This window comes from Myotis nattereri, assembly GCF_964212035.1.
Source record: "Myotis nattereri genome assembly, chromosome: 5".
NCBI classification, from domain to species: Eukaryota; Metazoa; Chordata; class Mammalia; order Chiroptera; family Vespertilionidae; genus Myotis; species Myotis nattereri.
In genome coordinates this window covers 109,655,637-109,682,867 of record NC_138080.1, presented here as the reverse complement: position 1 = coordinate 109,682,867, position 27,231 = coordinate 109,655,637, and the positions used below count along the sequence as shown (strand labels likewise).

The 27,231-nt window shown below is 60.2% G+C and overlaps 1 protein-coding gene across 3 annotated transcripts in view; it reads right to left on the bottom strand.

Moving 5' to 3' along the window:
• The window catches only part of MAD1L1 (mitotic arrest deficient 1 like 1), a 145,896-nt gene that overhangs the window by 96,882 nt on the left and 21,783 nt on the right, over positions 1-27,231 (bottom strand). For all 3 annotated transcript variants that reach the window (XM_081091726.1, XM_081091728.1, XM_081091727.1), the window contains exon 10: positions 10,457-10,543. In XM_081091726.1, the coding sequence (XP_080947852.1) occupies positions 10,457-10,543 (87 nt within the window). The remainder of the gene's footprint in view (positions 1-10,456; positions 10,544-27,231) is intronic.

Here is a 27,231-nt window from a genome sequence, read left to right as displayed (position 1 = left end):
CACTCTGTGCTCCGCCTGCTCCCCCCTCCCCCCTCCCCCTGGCAGCCGCCGTCCTCCTATCTCCATGCTCCGGCTCCCCCAGAACGTCCTGGACTTGGACTCACTCCACACACAGCCTTTCAGACGGGCTTCCATCATTTAGGCACGTGCGTCCGCGGCCCCTCATGTCTGCTCGTGGCTGACAGCTCATGTCTCTTTGGTGCTGGGTAGTGTCCCACCGTCTGCGGGACCACCGTCTGTCCACCCACCACCTCCGGAAGGACTGCTTGGGTATTTCCAAGTTTTGTGACGACGGGAAAAGCTGAAGCATCTGTGTGCAGGTTTTTGTGGACGTAAGCTTTCACATCTTTTGGGTAAATATCACGGAATGTAATTAGCGAACCAAATGGCAAAAGTATGTCTAGTTTGTAAGAAACTAGCAAGCTGTCATCCAGAGTGGCTGCACCCTCTGCCCCCTCCAGCGGTGAGGGAGGCCCTGCCGGCACTCAGGGCTGTCCGTGCCTGCAGGGCCTCGCTGTGGCTCTCACGTGCATGCCCTGCGGACACAGGTGCATGTTCTCGTGTACTTATTGGCCACCCCGTGCCTTCCTTGGCGCGCTGTCTGTTCAGATCTGCTGCCGCGGTTTAACTGCTCTTACTGGTGAGCTGCTTTCTTCCCGCTGAGTTCTGCGAGCGCTCTGTGGCCTGGGCACCAGTCCTTCCCCAGCCGTGCTCTGCCAGGGCTTTCCCCAGTGCGGGCTTGCCTGCTCGTTCTCCTCGTGGCCTCTCTCACAGCCACAGTTTACCATCTTCATGAATTCAGCTACCACCCTTCCTTTCACAGATTGTGCTTTGGATGCTGAATCTGGAAGTCACTGCCACACCGAAGGTCAGCCAGGCCCGCGCCTGCTGCCTCCCGCACCCGGCAGCTGTGCCTCTTCTATGAAGGCCGACCACCCAGGCAGGGCAGGCGGCTCCCTGAGGGCAGCTGTCAGTCCCCCCCCCACACCCCCACACCCCCCACCCCGGCCTCAGCACACCCTTCCCTCGGGCCCCGGGGAAAGCAGAGCAGTGCGGGGACGCCCGGGCAGCGACAACGGAAGGTAGGGCACAAATACACAGTAAAATATTTCAAGAGCCAGATCTGTGTGGCTCAGCGCACATGCCAGGTTTTGGACTCGATCCCCAGTAGAGGGCACGTAGGAGGCAGCCAATCAATGATTCTCTCTCTTCATTGTTTCTATCTCCCTCTCCCTCTCTGAAATAAACATCAACATATTTTAAAAAAATATTTAAAGATTACTAAAAAAGGAAAGACTACACCAACTTGACTCTTTTATAGTGTTTTCTGCCACATAAACTTTCAAGTTTCTCCTTTTGTCTTCTATGTGTCCACGGTTCCCTGTGCTGCTCAGAGAGGCCGCGGAGGTCGTGAAACACTGGGTGTTGAGCTCTGCACAGCCTCCCGACCAGAAGCTCTGCCCGGCAGGGTGACCCCTCCACCCAGCGTGCAGCCCTGAGCGCAGCTCTTCCTTCTGGCCTGTCTCCTGGGGCTCCAAGGCCCTCCCAGTTTGTGCTCTAGCACTTGGACCCTTCAGTCCCCTATCTGCTCCCTGCCACGCACGGCACGGCACAGCAGCCCCCCACGCCTGCGTCCCTGGGGGCCTGAAGCCCTCCCTGTCCTGACGCACTGGCCGCGGCCATGGTCCATGGGCCGTGCCTGCTCAGGACCACCCGCCCGGCCCGGCCACTGTCTGGCTCTGCATGTGCAGGGGCGAGGGGAGGCCAAAGTGACCACAGAGGAAGGAGGGAGGGAGTCCGGCAAACTCCTGGAAACAGCTTGAATGCGCCTACAAGAGGCACCTGGTGCCCAGGGAAGGACCCAGCCACCTCTCACACCAGTCCCGCCGTCACCAAGGAAGTGGGGTCGTGGTCCCCAGTGCACAGTGGACATCAGGGTCCCCGCCAGGAGAAACCGAGAGTGACAGGCCTCCCAGTGTGCCGCGCAGGCCGCCGCCCAGTGTCCGCATGCTGAGGGGCAAGGACAGCCACGGGAACCTGGACACGCTGGCTTCCGGAGTCACTTTCCTACAGCAACTGCTACAGACTAACCGCTTAGGAACCGATTTCATTGGGGGATGACTTGGATCCCAGTGCTTGACTAACGGGAGTTTCACATGTTATCCACTTCCACATCCCTCAACAATAAAAACTTATTGAAAAGGCCCATGAATATGTAAATGCCATTTTAAATATGGAAATGAAAGCACGGGGAAGCAGTCTGGGTGTGAAATATTAATGGCAGCTCAGTTGCTGGAGGAGCCGGGATGGCTGGTGGCATGTGGAGGAGCCCTCGCCGGAAGGCCGGCCCAGGAGCCTGCCGCCACCTCTCAGCCACCTCCAGCCACAGGGACCAACCCTAGTGCCTCTGCCAGTGCCAGTGCCCCCTCCGCCACCGGCCACTCCCGCCCTCAGCAGTGTGGTGAAGGCCCCAGGCAGCGAGCTCACCTCTCAGCCCGGCCAGGGCCGTGTGCCCTGCAAGGATGGGCTGTGTCCCAGGAGACAGAGCAGGTAAGCAGTCTCCAGAGCCTCGAGCACACAGCTACCTGCTGGGTCAGAGGTCAGCCAAAGACCTCGGCTGGCAGCTGGCTGGCCTGTGGCGGGGCCAGAAGTGAGGCCCCACAGCCCGAGGCTCAGGACCCCGACCCCGACCAGCGGAGCCAGGGCTTCAGGGGGCTTCTGGATGCGAAGAGGAGTGGCCCGGCCACTGTCCATGAACAGAGCAAGAGCCCGAGCCCCACGGTGCCTCCCGGCGCCCACATCGGGTCCCAGACGGCGGCAGCACCTGCAGACCCTTCCCTCCCGAGACCTGCTGACCAGGCCCATGTTGACGGGCAGCGGGTGCTGCGTGTGACCGCGGGCAGGCGCTGGGCTTTGTGGCCATCGGACCACACGGCAGAAAGGAGGGGAGCCAAGCAGTCCTTGCCCATGCGGGAGCCACGCTCCGCACTCACCTTTGGGAATGAAACACCCGAGTGTCCACGGCGCAACGCTATCCACTCGCCCTGGTCTCCGCTCGGCACGCGCCAGGGAGAAGCGCTGCCCTCACAGGGCACAGCCCAGGCCTGGGGCCCTCTCTCCCCCCACAGCTGCTCATCTACACCCCCTTCCAAAGTCACACAAGCACTGCAGGTGCTGGTCCCACTGGGCCCCAAGATGGACTGGATTCTCTCTCGGGGTGACGGGGCCTTGGTGTCAGGGACAAAACCAGACGGTTAGTCTGGAAAATGAGAGCAACTCCAACAGGTCTCAGAGCCATGCTGGACCCGGCAGCGGGAGGGTCTGTGCCCCCACAAGGTGCAGTGTGGGGCGCTTGGAGCGTCTCCCCAGCACAGGGAGGGGAGGGGAAGGGAGGGCAGGGAAGGGGAAGGCAGGGGAGGGGAGGGGAGGGGAGAGTAGAGGAGGGGAGGGGAGGGGAAGACGGGGGAGGGGTGGGGAGGGGAGGGGAGGGAAGAGCGATTGCCAAGGAAGCACCTGGGAGAGACAGCCACTCATCCCCCCCCACCCCCACCCCACCCCGCCGCCCACTCTAACTGGCCACCAAATGTACAGGCTGGGCGACAGCACTCCCCTGGGAAGCCCGGCAGGAGGCCTGAGGAGTGAGCAGAGCGGCTTCCAGGGCTGCGGCTCCACCTCCTGTCCACACGCGGCACTGCAGGCCGACTGACAGGCCAGGGTCCCTCCCAGCAAGAAGGAAGGAGGCTGCAGAACCAGCAGGAAGGGCAGGCCTGAGCAGGTTCCGGAGTCACTCCCCTGGCCACCGAGCGGGGCCCACACCTCACGCAGACCTCACCCAGAAAGGCTGGCCCTGGGTGGCCTCAGGGGAGCTTCGGGAGCCACCTGCAGGTGCTCCTTGCCATGGAGGAGGGAGGGCGACAAACCCGACTCCTGAGAAGCCCGTCCGCAGGGGCACTGGGCACCAGGCACCAGGCACCAGGCACCAGGCACGGGCGGGAGACCACCGAGTGTCCCACAGAACAGGAGCCCCTCGACGGGCAAAGCTGATGGAGGCGGCGCCCGCTGCGGGCCGGGGGTGCTCAGGCTGCGTGACCACCACCGCGAGGCAGAGCCCCTTTGGAGACAGAGACGCGCAGCCCTGGGCGGCCGGCCCTCTGCAGAGGCTGGCGTCCTGGAGAACCTGGCCTCCTCCGCCCCACACAGGCGCCTGCACCCAGCAGACAGGCCACGCCCCACGGTCCCAGCAGGCAGCGTGGGAGCAGGACACGGACAGCCCACAGGCCCCCCACGCACTGAGGCTGGAAAGGTGACTGCGGGTACCTGTCAGACAGCCGGCCACGCGGCAGGCAGGCCGGGCCTCGGGGCAAGCAGCCCCACTCGCGGGCGTCTTGCCTGGGGCACCGGGGCGTCCCTGCTTCTGTTTCGGAGAGCGTCCCAGTTCTGGGCAGGTCTGATTAGAGGGCACTTCTAAGAACTGCTCCCCGGCCGGCTCTGTAGCCACAAAATGAACGCCTCTCTCCCGCCGCACAAACCCCTTCGCGTCCTAGGGCTCCTGCGAGGGTGACACGTGCTCGTGCGTGTGCGTGTGCCACGCCAGCCCTGCCCCACACACCACCCCGCACGCCGCCGGCACGGCACCCAGGTTCACGAAACCACAGGCAGAAAACATGCCTTTTCAGAGCATGTGTTGGGGACCGTCATGCTGCTGGCAAAGTCTAAGCTGACCAGAGGACACGGCAAAGCCCTGGACTCTACCCTATGTCAATCCTGGAAGGTTTTAAGGTCAAAGCTCAGGAAAGGTTTAAGGCCTTATTAGAGTTTGCAGCAAAGTGGAACTAGACAAGGCTTGACCGAGGCACGACCTCGGTGGCTAAAAGTGCATTTACTAAAACATAACCTGATTGTCATAGTAACTGTCAAACATAGATGGATCTAGACAAAGCTTGCCCAGTCTTGCCCAGCCTGTAACAATCTGCTACTTCCCTATAATGGGCCAAGTCCTAGCAGTGATCTATGAAGCATGACCAGCCACAGCTTACATATAAAGCAGTGTGTGTAAAGAATAAAGTTGCTGGTACTGGTGCTGGTGCTGGTGCCTTGTGCCAGTCCTCCCAACCCTGTCTCTTGGTCTTTAATCCCACTCCGCCTCTACCCGTCGGACCCTCTCCAAGGTGCGGGTCACCGCAAGCATGAACCTGGCTGAGCCGCCTGCCTGCTCAGAGGGACGCGGCCCTGGGAGCCCAGCTGCCAGTGTGGCCCCGTCAGCCTGGGCGGCAGCCTTCCCAAGTGCCTTTTGCTGGCAAGTCAGGTAACGCATCACCTGGGTCTAAAGCAAAACAGCCAAGTTCACTCCCTGGCGGGACGCTGTGCGCACGGCTCTGAGCCACGGGCCTGCCGCAGTGTGAGGCGCAGCCAAGGACGGGATGGGTGCAGGAGCCAGGAGATGGGTGCCAGGCAGCCAGCAGGCAATCGAAGGTGCCAACTCCTCCTCCTCCACTGCTGCGCACCTGGGCACACAGGAAGCACACTCGGGGGGCGGGGGCTGAGGAAGAAATGCAGGGGAAGGAGTGGGAGCACCAATCCCTCCTCCAGTCACCCTGAAGGGAGCCCGCCTGCCCCAGTCCTGATGCTGGGGGCAAGGGCAGTCACCGCTGAATGCGACCGAGACAAAAGACCCCGGAAGGTTCTGTGCACCCAAGTGACATGGCCACTCTGTGACTGGGGGACCCAGGTGCAGACGATGCTGGGCAGAGGCCAACCCAGGGGACAAAGGTAGAAGCAGGGCGAGCGGTCAGAGTGGCCATGGGGTCAGAGGAAAGATGAGGACCGGCAGGGAAGGACCGGTGTTGGATCTGGGTGTGCACTGGAGCCAAGATCATCTCCTTGTGGTTTAACCGGGGGTGGGAAAGAGAGGGAGCGAGTGAGGAGCAGGTTCACGCCTGCACCCAGAGCCGGGGTCACTCATGCCCAGCAGACACGGGGCGAGCGGCCGCCTGCACTCAGCCCCCGTGCCCCCGAGTGGCTGCCGCGTGGCCGGGCGGTGCTCTGGCCAGAACCACAGTGGTGGACACCACCCCAAACCTTACGGAGACAAGGAGAACCATAAGCACCTACTGGAGAAAACGGAACGGCACAGCACCACGTGCCCTGGGGAAGCCTGCGTTACGGAGTCAGCTAAGGCCGCCTAAGGGATCTGAGCTCAGCGGGACCTGATGGGGGACGCTGCCGGGGGAGGCAGCCCGGCAGGGTTTGTGCCGTGTCAGGGGACGGGCCAAGCAGGAGGCCCAGAGCAGAAGGGGGAACTCGGCTAAGAGGGGCTGCAGGGGGCAGAGGCAGAAGCCAGGGCTTTCGACCCAAGTGGGGTCTGCTTCCACGGAGGGCGGAGCCACGGGGGCTGGGAAGGAATGGCCGATTCATTTCTGGCCAGCAGGGTTCCCTCAGGCAGGTTCATGGAGGAGGTGGCACAGAGAGCCAGAGTGGACACAGCGACACTGGTTCTTACTTGTCTGAAGGAAAACTGTAAGTGACAGAAGAGGGTATGGATTCATGGGCACCTGGGGGCAGAGCGCCCACAGCCGTGAGGAGGGAGCACACGCCACCACCCGCACGGCCCGCACACACAGCAGAGCGGGCGGCGGGGCCCAGGGCAGCGTCTGCCTGGAGTGTGGCCTCCATGTGGCCAGGCGGGCGGGCCCAGCTGACAGGAGCACAATGGTAAACGCACACAGTCCAGAATCAGGCAGTTCCATCCGCTGAGAAGGGACAGGGTGAGGGCACGAGGTCAGAAGAGAACCCAAATCAGAGGAAATCACTTCTGCTAGCGTCGGGGAGCCGAGCACCAGAGCCGGCTCCACCCGCAGCACCCACAGTCCCTGGGTCAGGGTCAAGGTCAGGAGGCGTGGCCGGCGCAGACCCGCCCTCCCCTGCTGCGTGGGGGCAGCAGCCTCTCCAGGTGCATCCTCGCCACCTGCCAGGACACGGCGCCCACTGGCACCTGACTGCACTCAATGGCCCACCCCCCGCCCGTCATCACTGTGGGTCTAAAGGGCTTAACGTCATCATGTCGCAAACGGAATCCCGGGCCCTGTGCCGTCACGCCCTGCGCTCCTGCCAAAGCAGAGGAGACCCCCTTCCTAGGCCCTCACCACAGCCTCGCCCCTGCCTTTTCCCTCGCCTGCCACTTCCGATCCACAGCAACCCTCACCTGCTCCCTTTCCCAGGTGCCCACCAGTTACACCGCTGCTGGGCTTCTGGCCCCAACAAGCTCACTGGAGCGCTCACCGCCGCGGGGCCCAGCTCACGCCTCCCAGTCACTCAGAAACGCGGGCAGCAGCCATCCGCGATGCTCGTTAGCGCTAACAAGGCCTCCTGTGCCGGCAGCAGGCCCAGCGCCGCACGGAAGATTCTGACTGAACTCTCCCGACACCCGGGTGCCAGCTGTCACCACCGTCACCGTGACAGGCGAGGCCGAGAAAGGCTGATTAACACCCAGGGGCCCCAAGCTGCTGGGTGGGGGCCGAGGCTGGAGCCCAGAGCGGGGCCGAGAAAGGAGACTCCCGGCCTCGGCTGCAGTCGGGCGCAGGTGAAACCCTCCAGACGCGGGGCAGGACCAGCCCTCAGGCATCTGGGTGCCTCCTGGCCCTGCTGGGCTCAGCAGCTGGGAGCACGGCCACTCACACAGACCCCGGGACACGGGGCCGGGCCGGTGACACTCCTTGGTGGGTGAGCGCGCAGCCCCGCGCTCCAGACCAACAGAATCACGACCGGCCTGCCGCTCTTCACTCGCCCCCGGGAAGCGGCCGAGAAACCAGCCCCCCTGGCCATGCCAGGAACACGCCAGCCACGGGCACCGCCTCCTCGGAGACAGTCCCCCAAATGCCACCCGGAGCCCAGCACCGAGGGAGGCAGCACAGAGGAGCGGCCAGGCCGAGGCTCTCGGGGTTCCTCACCCTCCGACAAGCTGAGGCCCAGGGCTCCTCTGAGACCCCACAGCCGAGGGGGCAAACGCAGCGACCGGCACAGCCCAGAGCTGCCGGGGCCTCTGGGCGACCGGTGGCCCGTGGGGACTGCTGCACAGGGCCGTCAGGCTGGGAGAGCCCGCCAGGCCGGCCAGGCAGACCGGCACCCAGAGAGCAGCCCCTGGACACAGGCCAGCGTTCCCCCAGGCTCACTGCTTCCACCTCCCCGGGGAGGCAGCCTGAGGCGTCCACGGGAGCAGAGGACAGGGGCACGGCCGCCCAAGCACTCTTCAGGGGTGTGGGCTCCACCCTCAAACCAGCCACCGGAGCTCCGCAGACAGACGGCCAGGGTTCGAGCCCCGTCCCGAGGACGCCCTGGCTGTGTGACCGGGTGGGGCGGAGGTCCTCCGCTGTGCACCGTCCACACCACAGTTCAGGTGGCGCCTGCCTGCGGCCCGGAGCACGGAGCACGGAGCCCAGCACGGGCAGAGGCGCGGCAAACACCCCTGCCCTGGCCCGCCGTCAGCACCCCTGGTCTCCAGTGAGGCACCTGAGCCGGATCCCCGACAGGGCCCGCTCCACTCACTAGGGAGCACCCCTTCCAGCGGAGCAGAGCAGCCCGCCCCTGCAGGAGCCCGTCCTGTCCAGGACCCTCCATGGAGCCCGCACCCATCCTAGCAGAGTCGGCAGGACAGTAGACTGTGGGCCGAGCCACAGGAAATGCAGCCTTGCCATGGCCTGGCCTGCAGTGTCCCCAGCTCCACCGCCAGCAGAGAGGCCTGGCTGACAGGGCACCCCAACAGAGGGCCCAGCACTCTGCTCTCCGCAGGGCGCCCTCCTGCACCCACCCTGGGGCTCAGCACCACAGGGGACACGCTGTCACAGCTGCACGTCACAGGCCCTGCGCCAAGCACGCCATCACTGCCGCGCTTCCTCCTCACCTGCCCGCTCTGACGGCCACTGAGCTGACAGCCGTGTGAGAAGCAGCGCTGCGTCCATGGCACCCGCTGGAGGGAGAAGGCGCCCCGTCCTGCAGTGGGAGGCCCGGGGGGCTCTTTACGCCCAGCCCGTCCGGGAGCACAGGCCACAGCTCAGGGCCCTCACTGCGAAGGCACACACAGCAAGAGGGTGGAGGGTGGGACCGGGTTCCAGTGGCAAGGCCGTAACTCAAGTGGACATTCCCTTCCCCACGCCAGGCAGCAGCGGCCCACGGCTCGGAACACTGTCGTCATCTCAGTGTCCCCACCCCGAGGGGTGTGGCTCCCCCTCAGCCTCTGCAGTCAGGACGCGGGCCTTCCCTGCCACCTCACAGATGCTGGGATCAGCCCAGCCTGAGCTGCTGTCCCCACGCAGGGCTGGGCAGTCGGCTCGCCCTGTAGGAGCTGGAATGCCACGGCAACAGAGAGAGGCTCAGACCTCAGCCAGGCAGGCCTCGCCACGGCCACGGCCACAGCAGTGAGTGCAGCGAAGGAGGCGGATGCAGGGAAGCAACGCTGAGGGACAAAACCCAGAGGACGCTCTGGGCTGGGTTTCGGGGGGCTGGGAGTGCTGGCCCAGGCAGCTCCAGGTGCTGAGGGGCTGGCACTCCCAGCTCTGCCCCCACCTGCAGGGGAGAGAGGAGCTGGAGGCTGTCGATCACCAACAGCCAGTGACGTAATCAAGCAGCGGAACCTCACAGAACCGGCGAACAGCACAGGTGCTGGAGGGCGGTGCTCCGAGCAGGCGGGCACCCGACCCACCCCACCCCTGCCCGCGCCTCCCGCCGAGCTCTGGCTGCAGCCTTCAGCCTTCCCAGTCAACCAGCTACCATAAGCCAGCACTTCCTGAGTTGTCCGAGTCGCTTAGCGAATTATTGAATGGGGGGATGAGGGAACCCCTGACTCTGTAGGCAGACAGACTGCGGGCCACCTGGGGACCCGATGCCCATGACTGGAGTCGAAGGGGGCAGCCCCTGTGCCTGTGGGGTCTGCGCTGACTCGGGAGTGAGTGTGAGAACCGAAGGGAACGGCCGGTGTCCGAGGCGGGAGGATGGTGCTGGGAACACGGCACGGGGGTGACAGGAGGAAAGCGCCACCCCGGGACTGGGGCAACCACGCAGCTGCTGCCTCCGAATTTCCTGTCGGGAAGGAGACAAACCTCCCTCTGGGCTGCGGCTGTTCACAGACAAAGGCCTGGCTGCTCTGTGGTCTCCGTGGACCTTCCCTGAGTGCTCAGGCCGCACACACAGACGCACACAGACGCACGACCCCAGGGCCCAGCTCTGCACCAAGGGGTCACTCAGAGCCCACAGCCTTGCGCAGACCCCGCGCCCAGGGCAGCCTGCCGGGCACGGCGAAGGGTGACAGCGCCGCCCACCTGCCGCGTCGGGCAGACACGAGGCACTGTGCCCCCAGCTCCCGCGCACTCAGGCCACAGCCAACTGGACAGTGGAGTGCGCACAGCTGTCCCTGCAGGCCGGGGCCCTGGCTCACCGACCCCGCCCCGCCGGCGCCCAGGCCTACCTGCTGGCGATGGTGCCATTCCTGTCTTTCAGGGCCAGCTCCCGCTGCTGCAGCTCCACGATGAACCGGGAGAGGTCTTCCGGGGACCTGCGGGCCAGAACACACTCAGCACCGGACGACCGGACCCGGGATGCGTTCCATCTGGGCGCACCCCCGCCCTGCCTCTAGCCATGGCCGCCACTGCCCGCGTCACCTCAGGTGAGCGACTTCACACGCATGGCTTCCCTTCGCCTTGAAAACGGCCGCTGAGCAGGGCATGCCACACGGTCTGAAGCGCAGAAGCAGCGCCAGCCCCGGCCGGAGGAGGCGCTCACTGCCCCCCCGCCCCCCGCCCCCCCTCAGAGCCCCCCGCCCCCCCCTCAGAACCCCCCGCCCCCCCTCAGAGCCCCCCGCCCCCCACCCCCCCTCAGAGCCCCCGCCACAGCACAGCAACTGCAGCAGCAACACGGATGCCACAGGACTGGGTCTGACTTCACACGACCGCAGGCAGTTACCGCAGTTGTGCCCACAGAGCCCTGTTGGTTACTGTTTACAAACATGGAAACAGACTCAAACGTTTCCAAATCCACTCGGCTTGAGCACCGAACCTCAACCTGAAGCCCATCTTCTAACAATAAAACATTTAAAAAAGAGAAAAAGAAAACAAATCCACAAGTGCGGCCGCGGCCGGTCCTGCCGCAGCCCTGCCCAGCGTCCTCACACGTGGAGCCCCTGAAGGCCGCGCACCAGCCGCCGCTCTACTCCGCGGGTGTGTGCGCCCAGGGCTGCGCCTCCCTCCACCAACGCTCCCCCCCCCCCCCGCGGCCTCTCCCACACCGTTCACGTCTCCACAGGGAACAGGATCCTGGGGGGGTGGAGGGCCCAGGCCACAGGGCCGCCTGCCCGCCCTCCTGCAGGCCCGCTGCTCTGCCACGGTGCTGAGCGGGCCAGGAGCACGCGGGGGTGAGGGCATGCCCCTGCGACCCTCGCCCCTTCGGAGGTTCCCCTAGCAGCCCAGGGCGCTGCCCGGTCTGCTGGCAGGAATCCTGGTAGGTGGGCGGGGGTCAGGAGCCGGGTGCATGGGGCGGAGCGCTCAATTTACTGCCCGAGGGTTTCCCCGAGTCTCGAACACGGACAGTCCTGGCCAAGAGCAGGTCAGGGGGACGCACCTCTGAGGCCGCAGTGAGGCCGGCGGCCGTGAGCCTCACCGCCCGCCCCCTCGGCTCACAAGCCAGGCAGGCTCCTTGGCTACCTCCCACCTGAGAGACTTGCGGGCTGTTTCAAGTCCTGTGCCGACGGGGGCCTTTCCCGCGTCCCCTAGACCATGGGAGCTACAGCCAGCCTCCTACAGCGGGTCCGCTGCCTGGAAGCTGCTCTGTGATGTGCTGATCCCCAAGCCAGCACCCCTGCCCGCTCCTGGGCCTGGCGATGGATGGGCGCCCCGGCGGAGGCCCTCAGCATCTGCGGGCGGGTCTGCTGCGACCCTCCCAGCTCAGCCTGGGCCCCCCTCAGCGGTGGACGCGCCCCTCACATCCTGGGAGCTGGCCGCTGTGTCCACGTGCACCCTGCCCTCTGCTCACTGCTCCAGTCCCGAGCTCCCGGCTGAAGTTGTGCTTGGAGCTGTTAGCCAGATGCCCTTTTGGATGTTGAAAGCATTCAAAAGATCAGCTTTTCCAAAGAGTGCGGGAGCAGGGAGAGGAAATTATGGCATTTGTTTGAAAGGCTCTGCGAGCTTTATTTAGCTCGCACGGTTCAAAGAGCGCCTCTTGTTAATCAGGAGAAGACTCTGGCCTCCCTGGGGTGGGCACCGGGCTTAATTGGAACCCAGGCTGTTTGAAGTCCCTTTAATCCTGCCGGAGCGGGAGGGAGAACGTGAAGGCAGCCGCTGTAGATCTGAAGTTTCTTCGTTCTATTTGCATGTGTCTGGGGAGCCATGTAATTCGTTTCCCTGAAAGAGTGAGGGCGGTGGCGGCTGCTGGGCCACAGTGAGGCCTGGGCTTCATTAGGTGGGAGCGGGAGACGGACCCTGCTCGGCGGCATTGGGTCCCTGCACGGCTCAGTGGGCCCGCGGCAGATGGCGGCCAGGACCTGGTTTGCTGGTGCCGATGTCCGCAGGCAGAATCCACCCGCAGGAGAGCTGTGGCTGCCGAAACCGGTTTGGCTCAGTGGATAGAGCGTCGGCCTGCGGACTGAAAGGTCCCGGGTTCGATTCCGGTCAAGGGCATGTACCTGGGTTGCGGGCACATCCCCAGTAGATGTGCAGGAGGCAGCTGATCGATGTTTCTCTCTCTCTCTCCCCCTTCCTCTCTGTAAAAAGTCAGTAAAATATATTTTTTTAAAAAAGACAGAGCTGTGGTTGTGCGGCCTCGTGACCCTCGCGGTCCTGACGGGCGCAGCATGGGCTCCAGGACTCCTCTCCCACGAGGACTGCGCGGGTCTCCAGCCACAGGCCTCACTGGCCGGAGATGTCACTGGTCGCGGTCGCAGGCTCATCTTTCTCATGGACCCGTGGGCATGCTGCAGCCAGAGAGCCAGGCCCCGCTGCTGGGCCCAGCCTGACCACGGAGGGGTGCGCAGCAGCCGCCAGCCCCACCTCTCCCCCTCCCTCCAGTACCGCCTCACCCTCGCGGCCCTGCAGAGACTGAGATGCCTGCCGATGCCGGGGATGTAGGCGGCTCTTCTTAAGAGGTGAAATGTATCATACACAGATGTCTTTAGAGAATGCATACAGCCCGTCCCCTAGTCCTGTCCTGAGGAGAAGGACAGATCCTCTGAACCCTGGGGCCTTCCCAGCTCCAGCCCACGGCTCCCGACCGCAAAGCCAAGCGCCACGCCCTGTTCATCGCTGCGCTTTGCTAGCGGTGAGGCCCCTCGCGCAGCCCCGCTCCCAGGAGCTGCTGTGTCCATCCGAAACGGGTCTGTTTCTGCCAGTTTCGCACGTTACTGTAATTAAAGAGTCTAATTAAATATTATAGAGGCTGATGAAAAATAAACGTGGGAAGAAAGCCGTGTTTCTATGAGAACAAATTTGAAGGCTTTGGAACGTCTCAAAGGAAAATCGCCCCCAAATTTCTGATGAAGCAAGTGACTGTAACAGTTTCAGAGGGAAAGCTGTAACATTTAGGAGGGCTGAGGTGTCCATTTTAAAGAAACAGAGCTAAAATCATGGGTATGTTTTGTGGCTTATGTAGAAAATATAAGATGAAACTCAAGTTAGTGGACTCATAGAAGTTTGCAGCTTGGGAATGATTGTGTATTTGTAATATTTTAAGTTAAAATGTTTGATACATAAACATCTTATTTTCCACTTTATCAAACTTTTAGGATCAATAACATTCTTGATTGTTTTACCTAGGAAGCATTTTACTAGTGTATTTTTGCTCCATTTGTAATGCAAATTATTCACATTGTAATACATAGCTAACCATTTAAGAGTGATGTATGATTGTGTTATTGTAAATGGCTCTAGTTATATATTCATGCATTAACTCATCATGGAGTAATTGTTTTCTTTTTAGAAACTTTTTATATAGTATTTCATTCTGCACTATAAGTTTATAATGCTAAGCTTTAAAAAAAATCACTTTCTGAATAGGTGTAATATTTCCTTGGTACAAATGTTAACGCTGTTATAAAAGGTGCAGCGGCAAATCTGCCCTCCCAGCAGGAAGCCGGTGTTGTCTGGTGCAGCCTGGACATTTGTGCCCACATGTAAGCCCGCAGTCATGCTCACTCATTTCCATTTCCTTTAGAAATGGTGGCACAGCACACTCACTTATGTTTCTCTTTTATTTAGCAATGCATTTTGCACACCTTTCCATATAAACATATGAAAAGATTCTTTGGCCTGGCTGGTGTGGCTCAGTGGGTGAGCATTCACCTATGAACCAGGAGGTCACGGTTCAATTCCCGGTCAGGACACATGCCTGGGTTGGGGGCTCGATTCCCAATGGGGGGCGTGCAGGAGGCAGCCAATAGATGATTCTCTCTCATCACTGATGTTTCCATCTCTCTCTCCCTCTCCCTCTCTGATATCAATAAAAATATATTTAAAAAATATGCCGAGACCGGTTTGGCTCAGTGGATAGAGCGTCGGCCTGCGGACTGAGGGGTCCTGGGTTCGATTCCGGTCAAGGGCATGTACCTGGGTTGCGGGCATATCCCCAGTGGGGGATGTGCAGGAGGCAGCTGGTCGATGTTTCTCTCTCATCGATGTTTCTAACTCTCTATCTCTCTCCCTTCCTCTCTGTAAAAAATCAATAAAATATATTTAAAAAATAAATAAATAAATAAATAAATAAATAAAAAGATTTTTTGTGCTTTCCCCTTCATTTAATTTAATTTTAAAATTACCTTTATTGTTGAAAGTAGGACAGATGTCCCCTTTGTTTGTGGGTTTTGTTTTCCCCATTGACTCCCTCCACCCCGCACCTGCCCCTCCCAGGCCTCACCACTCTCCTGTCTGTGCCCATGGGTTACGCATTCATGCATATAAGTTAGTCACTCCCTCCCACCCTCCCCCACACCCCCGCCTACCCTCTGAAATTCCTCAGTCCAGAGACATATTTTAAACAGATCCCACTGCATGCCTAGAGTGTCATTTAACCAGTACCACGAACCTAGAAACCCAGGGGTCTGAGCTCAAACTTCGGTGGAATCGAGCTGGATACTGTTTTGTTCGTTCAATTAACATTCACTGAGAGCCTACTTCCGTGCCAGGCGCGATTCTAGATCCACGGCCAGTGAAAACACGACAAGATACACAGCACCTGCTGCTATGGCGCCTGCGCTGCAGTGAAGGAGGGCCACAGGTGAGGAAAGGTAAGATGCAGAGCCTCCGGACGGGTCCGCCGTGAAGGAAAACCGTGCGGGGCAGAGTGCCAGGGTCGGGGGTCGGGGTGCTGCCTGAAGTGGGGTGCTGGGCGGGCCGGGTGACAGAGCCTAGAAGAGCTGGCGAGGGAGCAGCCGCGCAGAGGCCTGGGGAGGAGCCCTCAGGAGGCGGGCAGTGGAGGCCCTGCGCGGGGAGTCCGGCGGGGAGAGGCCGCGGCGGCCACTGGGGGCCTGGGCTCTGGTGGCCCCTTGGCATTTGCTTGGTGTTGTGCGGGGGATGCACTGGGAGGCCTGGCAGGAGCATGTGCTCCGAGTGACGCGGTACAGTGGTCACTGTGGTGCCAAGGGGACGGGTCATGAGAAGACGCCGATGCCCGGCCCCAGCGGGAAGGGAGCGTTTCAGCAGGATCGCACATTAGCCCTTTTCTCTCCATCGGAGCGGCCGCTCCCTTCATTATTAAACTGCTACATTTCAAGCTGTCTGCTTTGGAGGGAAGTGGAGAGCGGGTAGCAGTCTGGCTCTCCCCGATGCTGCTCCCAGCTGCGGGCTGATTGGTAGCTCAGGGCAAGTCTCTCATTTCTAAATCGGTATCACAAGCTCCTGACTGCTCTCCAGATTCCCGGAAGGTTCTACGTGGAGGGAAAGCAGCCACCTCGGCCAGAGACGCCCTGTCTGTCTGCAGATGCCGCTCCGCGAGCCCTCCCGTTTCAGGTCTGCCCGGACGGTTCCACCACGCTCCCACGTGTTGGCTGGTACCCGCCAGGGAGTGGGAGTGGTGCAGATGGGACCTGCAAGATGTGTGTTTGTGTGTTTCTTTCTTTGCTTGTTTGTTAATCCTCACCTGGTGATATTTTTCTATTAATTTTCTGAGAGTGTGGAAGAGAGGAGGGGAGGGAGAGAGAGAGAGAAAGAGAGAGAGAGAGATGTGAGAGAGACACTTCGACTGGTTGCCTCCTGCATGAGCTCCGACCCGGGCTGGGATCAAACCTGCAACCCAGGTGCATGCCCTTGACCAGGAACTGAGCCCCCCACCCTCCAGCGCACGGGCCAACGCTCTAACCACCGATCACGCTGGCTGGGGCTCTTTCTTGTTTAAATAAACTCTGCCCACAGGCTTAGTAACAGTTTACATGCCCCTGACTAACACAGAAGAACACAAAACAACTTAAGTCTCTGTAAAATGTTTCAGAAAAAACATGACTTGGCTTGAAAGGATTTACTTATTTTTGCTTCGTTATTTTTCCACTGGTATTTTTAACTCCCCGATGTTGGAAAACTTTATGGAGCTCTGGAAAGAATGGGAACTGGCGCCCGGCCGTGTGGCTCAGTGGCTGAGTGTTGTCCTATGAACCAGGAGGTCATGGTTCAATTTCCGGTCAGGGCACACGCCCAGATTGCAGGTTCTATTCCCAGTAGGGGTGCGTGCAGGAGGCAGCCGATTAATGTTTGTCTCTTTGTGTGTCTCTCTCTTTAAATCAGTAAAAACATATCCTGGGTGAGGATTCAAAGGGAAAAGGGCATCAGAGAGCCCGTGGCTATGGTTCACTCACATGTGAAAAGTCAGGAGGTTTCTAAGACTAACAACTGACGAGGAAATCTGGTTGTTTCTGTGGGGTCCAAACAAAGACACAAAGGCAGCCTGGCCGGCGTGGCTCGGTGGTTGAGTGTCGACCTATGAACCAGGAGGTCACGGTTCAATTCCTGGTCAGGACACATGCCCAGATTGTGGGCTCAATCCCCAGTGGGGGGCATGCAGAAGGCAGCTGATCAATGATTCTCATCATTGATGTTTCTCTCTCTCTCTCCCTCTCCCTTCCTCTCTGACATCAATCAATCTATATATATAAAAGGCTAATATGCTAAGTGTCCAACCATCCGACCAGTCACTATGACACGCACTGACCACCAGGGGGCAGACGCTCCACACACAAGCTGCCGTGATGTGTACTGGCCATGTACAAAGAAACTGCACCGCAGACCTGGCATCCACAAAAGCAACACTCGGCTTCCCCCAAGTGGGACACAGGGCCCGCCCCCACCCAGAGCGACAGCCTACCAAACCGCAGCCGACGCTGCTGAGACCCCATGGTTCAAAATGCAGCCCCCAACACAGCCCAGCCTGGAAACAGTGGCTGTGGGCACCAGGTAATGACGTCATGTAGCAACACTCTGCTTCCTCTCCCTAGCGACTAGCCTCCTTGCAGTTTCTTCAGCCCAGGAACACGACTTGGGAGAGGAGATTTAGAAAGTTTAGAAACTTGACCTGACTGAACAAAAGAAAGAAATGGTGGACCTTGACAATGATGTCAGGTTTTCTCACTGCACAGAATATAGTCAGACACGGCTGCATTAAATATTTTACCCTTTGTTCTCCCTGCATGATCTACAATAGTAATCTGCTTTGCGTTGATATTTCCTGCTGTGTTGCTGACAATTACCTGAAGGAGAAGTTGGGTGCTTCGCTGGGCTGGAAAAAGTTTAGCTGCATCAGAAAGCAGGTATAATGAAGCAAGCTTGTTCTATAAGAGGCTAAGTTGACTCACGCATGCACCACACACACAGAGCTCGCGCTGGCGCCGATCGCACGTGTGTGTTTCCATGTCATTGTCAATGGTGAATTTGGTTGACACTTCTGTTATAGAGAAAGGGCGAATAGCGATATTAAAATATTTCTTCTAATTAATTTCCTTTCAATGTGCATGAATCCGTGCCCCGGGCCACTAGTATATATATAAAAGAGTGAGTTTGTTTCTACTTTTAACGATACCAATGTGATCCAGAATTAGGATGAAGGTAGCTTATTAATTATAAACCCATCTTTGGGACTGAAAGGGGAGGCCCCAGAGGCTACAATCATGATCCCCTCCCCCATCCTCCTCCTCAAAGGTAAGCGCTTGCACTACAGGGAGACAGGCGGGAAACTGCGTGCCCTCGAAAGGCCATCACCCGCCCGTGTGAGCTCGCCAGTGTGAGCTGGCCGAGGGCACAGGCGGAGGGAGTGAGGCTGAGCTCAGACTCCTTGGGAGCGGACCCTCCGAGGAGCACGATCTGCCTACGTAGGGAAAGAAGGCCGCGTCCCTCCCACCTGTCACGCCCCAAGGAAACGACAGGACAGGATGCCATTAATACATTTACTTCAACTTCCTTTTCAATGGTGCTGAAAAGTATATGCAAATCCCGCAGTAATTAGGTTTAAAAATTCCATTTCATGGAATAATCAGACTTCAAAAAACTCAATTTTAGTTTTAATCAGATTTTAACAAGGATATTAAGTCCATTTCGTTTAGAAAGGGGAAAACTGTGAATTTAACACACAATGTATTCAAGCTTAGCCCTGGGAGATAATTAAATAAAGCTAATTGGCAAGGGTTGTCAGGAAATGGAAGCGCTCCACACCATGACGGGATCTGACAGAGACCAGCACGGCCCCACTGCCCAACCCGACACAGGCTCCGCTCCTGGCGAGGAGGGAGGGACACGGGACCGAGTCAGGCAGCCCGGGCGGCCAGGAGGAGGGCGCTGGGAAGCTCAGGGCTCATACCCTCAGGAGCGGCTGCAGACCAGCAGGAAGGGAACAAGGCTGACCACGATGGCTCGTCTCCGCTCCTGCACGGCAGCTGGCAGCTCCCACCCCAGCTCCCTCAGTGGCCCAGCCATCGAGGGGGTGAGACACGCGCCCCAGCCCAGCTCTGGTGGCCGCCCCTCACAGAAAGAGGTCCTCCCTCCCAGAAGGAGCCCCAGCCCTGCTCTGGCCCCAGCCCGCCCCTCAGCACCTGTGCCACGGCCACGCTCTGTCAGTGTCGGGCCGGCCCACGCCTCTCTCGTTCTCTGTGGTGCCTTCCACTCGGGTCTGCCACGCAGTGGTCGCTCAACAAGCGCCTGTGCAGCGGAACAGATGTGACTGCAGCAGCTGTTTCTGGGAACAGCCACCAGAACGGAGGCAAGACAGACAGGAACATCTCTCGGCCCTGGGAGCCCATTGGCAAGGGCCTCCTCCTCCGCCTTCTTCACTCAAGAGCAGGTGCGGAACCGGGGCTCGGACACCCAGTCAAGCACTGGGTTCCATTCCACTCACCACCCTCTAGCGAGGTGGCACCCGCGCAGATTCTCCCAGACCAGCAACGAGGGAGGAAAGCTACGGCCAGGACCGTGTTTGCAGAAAGCTGCCAGGCAAGGAGGAGGCGAGGCTCCAGTTGGCCAGCCCTAGACCTGAAAGCAGCGGTCACACCCCTTTTAGATACCAAGTGTGACAGGGACACGGCCGCACCCCTCACACTGTCTGTGGCACCTTCCCAACAGGGCCACCGAGGGTCCTGCTTGCCCTGGGCACGCCCCCGTGCCAGCAGGGAGTGCCCACCCGGCCAAAAGGGAGGCCGCCCTCATCTGTGCTACAGGCAGAGCTGAGGACTTGCACCACAAGGCCCTAACTTCTACTCCCTGACTCTTTCTGAAAGAAGCTTGCCAGCCTTTACCCTACATCCATCCCATCACTGGTGCTCACTGTTAAGTTAAAAACAAATCTAGCCGACCAAATGGCTAAAACAAGAGGAAGGACAATGTCTGTTACCAAAAGTCTCTGAAGCCTAAGACTTGAGGTTGGATAACTTGGTAGCGACCCCTGCTGGGCCATGTAGGGCACTGCAGCTAAGCTCTAATAAACAACGAAAACGCCCACAGCAAAACACCAGCGACAGCTACCAGTGACTCTTCTCAATTTAGTGAAAAACAAATCTAATTTTCCCACAGAAGTTAGTTTAAAAAATGAGCTTCAACTTAAAGGAGCCGCCTCTCAAACCAGCAAGCTACACCTTAGCTCAGGGGTCCCCAAACTTTTTAAACAGGGGGCCAGTTCACTGTCCCTCAGACCGTTGGAGGGCCGGACTATAGTTTTAAAAAAAACTATGAACAAATTCCTATGCACACTGCACATATCTTATTTTGAAGTAAACAAACAAAACGGGAACAAATACAATATTTGTATTTGCATGTGGCCCGGGGGCTGTAGTTTGAGGACCCCTGCCTTAGCTATTCCAAAAGATGAGCTAGGCTGCATTCTGTAACTACAATCCTAATAAGAGAAAAGATAGGCCCGAGACCTAACTGCAGGGAACTCAGAGCGAGCAAATGGGGAAGAGATTGTCTAAGCGCCTCCACCTGGACTCGCCCGCTGTCGGCTCCAGGCAGGCCGACCTCAGCGCTGAGAGTCACAGGCGGCAGCATCGCCCCCCGCTGGGGAGGACCGCCTGGCTCCACGCAACAGGAGAGCAGTTTCACGCAATAAAGAATTAGCTGCCAATCTTCTCTCTCGGCCTCCTCCGCGGACAAGACAGTGTTGGGGTGCCGCCTCAGCAGGGAAGACACCTCCTCTCCCCGATGACTGTGACTCCCACGCTGCCGCCGAGCCTCCCCCTGAAGAGCAGAGCTGAGCTGCAGAAGGTGCCCGGCCCGAGCAAAGGCAGGTCAGCCCGCAGACTGGCGGCCCTCCTTGCGAGTTCAGCTGGGAGCCGTCAGGCCTTAAAGAGCTGCCGTCAGCGGACGGCTTCCTGCCCGCATATGTGCCTCGTGCTGCTGGGCTCAGCGGACAGGCAGCTCCCTGCCAGCAGCCCGTGAGTGCCAGCAGCACACTGACCCGCTCACGGAGACCAGGCCCCAGCTGCATGGCACCATGTGGCCGGCCAGATGGATGGAGCTCGTGGAGGGCAGAGCCCACCATGTGCCGGGCAGCAGCCCGACAAGGGCACCACAAACGGGCTGGCCGACCTTGGCATCTCTGCTCCCTCCTCTGCCACATGGAGGGACCTCCCTGGTCACCCACAGAGCCGGGAGGCAGGGCGAGTGAGACACCGGCAGGAATGGGCTGGCGAGTTCTCGAGCAGTCAGCCCTCCGGGGCGACCGCAGCCTGGACAGGGGTGTCCTGTCGGCAGTGAAGGCCTCGTTGGGGCAGGGACTGTCCTAAAACAACCCTGCAGCCTGTCGGCAGCCATGCTGTCCAAAACAGAGAAAGGCTGGCCGTCTACCCACCGCCATCATTCAAATCCAGCAGAAACATTAGGTTTGTCTTCCAGCGAGATGCTCCCAGGAAAGGCTGCGGCAGCATCGGCGGCCCCCGAGCCTGGAGAGCGCAGGCTTTTCACTGCGCAGGGCTGTCCCGTGCTGGGAGGTCAGAGGCTGTGCTCTGTGACTCCACAGCCCCAGAGCCAGTCCCGGTCTGGCAGGCGGCCAGTCCTCAGATCAAAGTGCAAAGAATAAATACGTGAGTGATGTCTCCCCAAAGCACAGTCCTTCAGGAGACGGCTGGGTCCCAAGGGAGCAGGCACTCGCCTGAGGAGGACAGGGAAGGACAGACTGGAAAGAGCCTGGCCTTGACCAGACACCCTCCCAGTTGCAGGCTTCCAGCAGGGAGAGCCCCACCTCCATCCCCTCTGACCATCCCTACAGCTTGATGGAAGCGCCCAACCCCATGCTCTTGGGCACGGCCCGAGCCTGACGGGGCACCTTCGTGGAGTGGTGAACACTCCCCCACCCCGTGCTATGGCTCAGAAACCCGCCGTGAGTCGGAAAGCACGCAGACCCAGCAGGCGTGGCCTAGCCAAGGCCCTCAGCGAGTTCAGGGAGGACAGAACTGTCACCTCAGTGAGCAGTCCCTCCTCAGCGTGGCCCAACACCGTCAGGACCTGCCCCTGCCACCTCTCCGCTCTCACCCAGCCACGCACTCTGGCGCGCACCACTGGGGACCACGGGACCTCCCAGCACACCCACCCCTCCCGCTTGTGTTTGCACAAGCCACGTCCTCTGCCTGCAACGTGCTCCCAGCCTCAGGCCAAGAACCAGCTGTTCCGGGGGCCATGCCCAACACACCTGCGTGCAGCTGCACGAGGCCTGAGTGCTCAGAACAGGCCCTGCCAACCTGCAGCTGCATCCTGGGAGGATAAACAGAAAGGCATTGAAGCTGGAGCTGGGCGGCCTGCAGGGGGCGCTCTCCCGCCCCCCACTCGTGGACAATTACCCCAAACAGGAAGATGCTTCCACTCTTCTACTACCCCTTCACTATCCTCGCCAGGCAACCACTCCGCCAATGAAAAGCCACTCACTTCCAACTCCGCTTCCTCCCATGGACTCTCCGTTTGCAGATGCCTCTGCACTCGCCTTTCCGCTGGAAGGGAACAGTCCTCCCGCTGTCCCTGGACTTGCACTGTTTAGTGGATTACACCGTAAGCCGCATGTTCCAAATTGCAACTGTTTGTTGTTCCTGAATAAACCCATTTTTCTGGGAAAATAGCTGGCTCTTCATTTGTTTAGTCAACAATCCCTAGCACCCAGCACAGTGCCTGACACACGGTAAAGGCTCGGGAAACGTTCACCTGGAACGAAAGGAACAACCAGGAGGAGATGCATGAGGCAACGCAAGAAGCCAGGCCGGGTGCCAGGCCCACTGCCCTCTGAGGAGACACCAGCTTCTCCCCCTGCCCCTCCGGCCTCCGCTCAGTAAAACGCAGCCGCACCGCCCGCCGGCTGCCACGGAAGGCGATGACCAGAGGCGATGGCCGCTTAGGAAGGGCTGGCTCCGCGCCCCCCCGGAGTCCAGCATGGGACGGACACTCACCGCTACACCAGGAAGGGCTGGCTCTGCGCCCCCCCGGAGTCCAGCATGGGACGGACACTCACCGCTACACCAGGAAGGGCTGGCTCCGCGCCCCCCCCGAGTCCAGCATGGGACGGACACTCACCGCTACACCACCTGCCTCAGGAAGTGCTTTCCCCACGAGCCCAGCAGCTCCCACGCCTCTGGGCATAACTCCCAGGTCACGGAGCGGAGCCTGAGAGCAGAGGGTTTTGTTTTCGCGTCCCGTCCCGTCGGTCGCAGACAAGGGCAGTTTCCAGTCCTGCTCACTTCAGGGGCCCCAGGGGGACAGCAGGCTGTTCACGGGCTGCCGTGCCCCACAGCCCAGCCCACTCTCACCAGCTTCCGGCGGCGTCTGCTGGGCTCCGAGGCCCTCACGCCTGAGGGAGGACTGTGCTCCCTCCCAGGGAGAGGACCGAGGCCGAGAGGCTGTGCCGGACGACTCTGCACGTCCCTGGAGGCACCATGTGTCCCCAGAAACCCCTGCCGCCCGTCTCAGTGATGTGACGGTCACCTCCTGCTGGCAAAGCTGGCCAGGCTGTCCGCAGGCCTCGCGGACACACACACACACACACGCACGTGCCAGCGCCTCGGGAATCCTCCCCATTTAGGAGACGCCTGAGAGCTGCGGCGGGAGCTGTGCCCAGTGCTGTCAAGATTTCCCGGGTTTGCTAGAAACAGCAGCCATGCGGGTCTGTCTTCCCTCTCACGTTTCAGAGCCCGGCTTCATGAAGGTCACTGCACAGCCCGGCCCCAGCCAGGTTCAGCGGCCTCCCCCCGAGCAGGGCTCATTGGCTCTCTGTGGCCCACCCTGGCACCTCTCCCTTCAAAGCAGAGGTAAGTGCCCTGGCCAGTTGCTCAGTGGTTAGAGCGTTGGCCCGCAGACTGAAGGGTCCCAGGTTCAATTCCAGGCAAGAGCACGTACCTCAGTTGCAAACTCAATCCCCAGCCCCAGTTGATGCGTCTCTCTCACATCAATGTTTCTCTGTCTCTCCCCCTCCCTTTCACTCTCTCTAAAAATCAATGGAAAAATATCCTGTGTGAGGATTAACAACAACAAGAAAGACACAGGTAAGTGACAGGACAGGCAGGAAGGTTTCTATCCAGACTAAACGCAGGCGGACCCTAAGGAAGTCCATGGCCTCCTCCCGGGAAGCGCGGGGCAACCTCCCCGCATGGCCCTGCCACCCAGGCTCTCCGGCTGCCCCGGCCGCTGTCTTGTCCTGGGTGCTCATCCTCTCCTGGCCCCACCCCATGGGCTCGGCAGAAACCTCCCCTCTTCACACTCCACGCTCCCTTCAGATTTCAGCCCGATATGCCCCTGCGGGAAGCCTGCCCTGGCGCGGTCAGAGAACGACAGTCGGACTGGTCTCCTGTCTCTGATGCTGACAACCAGCAAACAACAGAGAAGCCGTGCTGGGACCCGAGGCATCAGCAAGACCAGAAGGCGGGTGGGCTCACGAGGACCCGGAAGGTAAAGCACTCCCCCGCCCCCCCATCTAAAGAAAACCAACCAAGACCAATTAAAAGGGACCGAGATGCTGACAGCTCCCCGTTCCCACGCACCAACAGCTCGGCGCTGATGGCAGGACCTGGGTAACTGAGCCGCCACAGTGACGGGGAATGACAGGGCCCAGGATGGTCAATGAGCGCCTCGCCGGAGGAATGATGCACTCCCCGCGCTGTCCTCCTAATTGGCCTCACACGTCAGGGAAACTCGCTCCCGAGGCTTGTCACCTGGCCAGCCTACAAATGCTTTTGGGAAACGTCCAGGTCAGCACTTGTCGGCTGCAGCTTCCGCTCCAGGTGACGGTCAGCAGTTTGGAGGCGGGGGAGCAGGCAGGCTTCAGAGCCAGCAAAACCCACCTGCCTCCCGCCGCCCCGCCCCGCCCCCGCAGCAGCCCCTGAGCCCATCAAGCTGGACTCACACTGACAGGGACCATCACGCACTCTGTCCTGACGGAACCCAGCCAGACTCGGCACAAAGGGGCAGAGGCGTCCCTGCCACAAGCCCGCCGGCTCCTCTATGAGATGAGAGGCTGGGTGGCAGAGGGGCTCCACCCTCATGCCGTGCTCCCTGGTAAGGCCCTCGCCAAAACAGTGCTCAGCCTGCTTCCTAACAGCCCAGCCCAAGCCCTGCCCCTCACTCCAGAGGCCTCCAGAGTCTCTGGGACCTGTGAGCGCATGGCCCAGAGCAGGTGGCACCACCTGAGGGAAATGGGAGAAGTGCTCCCAATCGCGGGGCCATTAGCACCATCTCCATTTCAAAGAAAGGTCTCTCTCTTCTGACTAAAAATTCTATGTCTAAGAATTTGCCCAGCCGGCCCAGCACTGCTTAGTGGAGAACTAACACCCGCTGGAAACCACCGACATGGCCGACAGGGGGCTGAGGGCTGCAGGGCTCACCCACATGCAGCGCGCTGCCGCTCGCCATCCTAACCGTCCGGCCACGGGGGCTGCTGCCAAAACCTTGGCGGAGTCTAAGGGCACACGGGTTGCAGGGCAGCATTGCAGTGTGAGCCCCGCCAAAGGGGTGCATAACGCTCGCAGGTGCACCCACGTTCTAGAAAGATGCACCAGAATTTACCAGGTATTGCCCACAAGGCTGGACGGGGTGAGAGCAGTCTGCCCTGGCTGCCAACCTCTGGGGGCACCTCTCATCCCACTCTCCGTGAAAGGCAGCCCAGGCACCACTGGAGCACATGACAGTGCCAGGGCGCTGTGACACAGGCCCGCTGGTGCGGCGAGATGGGGGACGAAGACCACGGCCGCTTTTCCTCTCTCCGCCAGGCGCTTGCTCCGCTGTCTCCATCAACCACAGGAAGTGGCTGCCCTCTGCAGCCCACGCCACTTGCTCCAAGTCCCCAAGTCCAGGCGAGCTGGCAGGGGATGGGCTGCCCACGGACCTTTGACAAGCTCAGGGGATGGGCTCCTTCTCAGAGCAAAGGCTTTAAACAGCGCCCCAGCCCAGCCAGGTGGCTCAGTGGTTACGTGTCGACCTATGGCCAGGGAGCTGGGGCAGCGGCAGTGCTCCCTGCGGGCTGTGTGCTCCCCGGGACGACGGTGCCGAGCACCTCTCCTCTCCTCACTCGCCGTTCGCATCTTTTCTCTCGTAAACGTCCTGTTCCGTCTCTTGCCTACTGTTTACATCTGGCCTTCCTGCTGATGGGAAAGGCGCCTTCAGTCACATCGCGCAGACAAGGCCTCCGTCACGCACACCCTGCGAAGTTTCCTCCGGCCCGCGGCTTGCCTTTTCTTGAGGTCTTTTGAGATCAAAGGCTTTACATTTTGGTGAACGCTACCGTCTCCGTTTTCCCATTGGTGGTTCGTGTTGTGGGGTTCTAGGAACTCTGGTTAGCACCCTGAGGTCTGCGCCGGACGGAGTGCCTCGGCCGTCCCCCTGGCCCAGCACCGAGTGTTGAAAAGAGTCTCCCACTGAATTATCACCTCGCCTTCGACGGACATCAATCCACACTACCTTCGTGGGTGTTCCTGACCTTCCCGTCCTGCCCACCGAGTGCAGGTCTCTCCGCGCCGGGAGTGCACTGTGGTGAGTAACGCAGTCCCGGTGAGTCCTGAATCGGCCACTGAACGCTCTGTAACTGCTCTTTCTCACCGTGTGGCAGCATTCCCGTTCCTGGGCATTTCTAGAGAAGCTCCAGAGCAGCCTGTCGATTCCTGGGAGAAAGCCTGCTGGGACTCTAACGGGGTGGCACGTGTGGAGCAACTCCAGCAAACTGACGCCCTGACAGCGCTGGGTGTCCAGTCCCCGAACTCAATGCCTCCCTCCGTTTACTTCATCACCAGGTCACCTGTCACTTCTTTCAGCAACCGCTACAGCCGTCAGTGCGCAGACCTTACGGGCTGTGTTCACTTCCCCCCAGGAGTTCACGTTTCTGGTGCTGCTGTGAATGGGATGTTCTTCCCGTGCTGGCTGCCAGGACACAGCTGTTAGAGCAACGTGTGTGTCCTGTCCTCGGTCCTGTGACCCGCTAAGCTCCCTTATCCAGCGGCTTTTTACCGACTCTGTGGGATTTCCTGCATAAATACCTCGTCACCTCCCAGCAAAGACAGTCTTCTTTCTTCCTCTGCCAGCGGCTCTCTTCCCACTCCCTTCCCGCTCCCTTCCCATGGCGGCTCTGCCAGCGGCTCCCTTCCCATGGCGACTCCCTTCCCGCTCCCTTCCCATGGCGGCTCTGCCAGCGGCTCCCTTCCCATGGCGGCTCCCTTCCCGCTCCCTTCCCATGGCGGCTCTGCCAGCAGCTCCCTTCCCATGGCGGCTCTGCCAGCGGCTCCCTTCCCATGGCGGCTCTACCAGCGGCTCCCTTCCTGCTCCCTTCCCA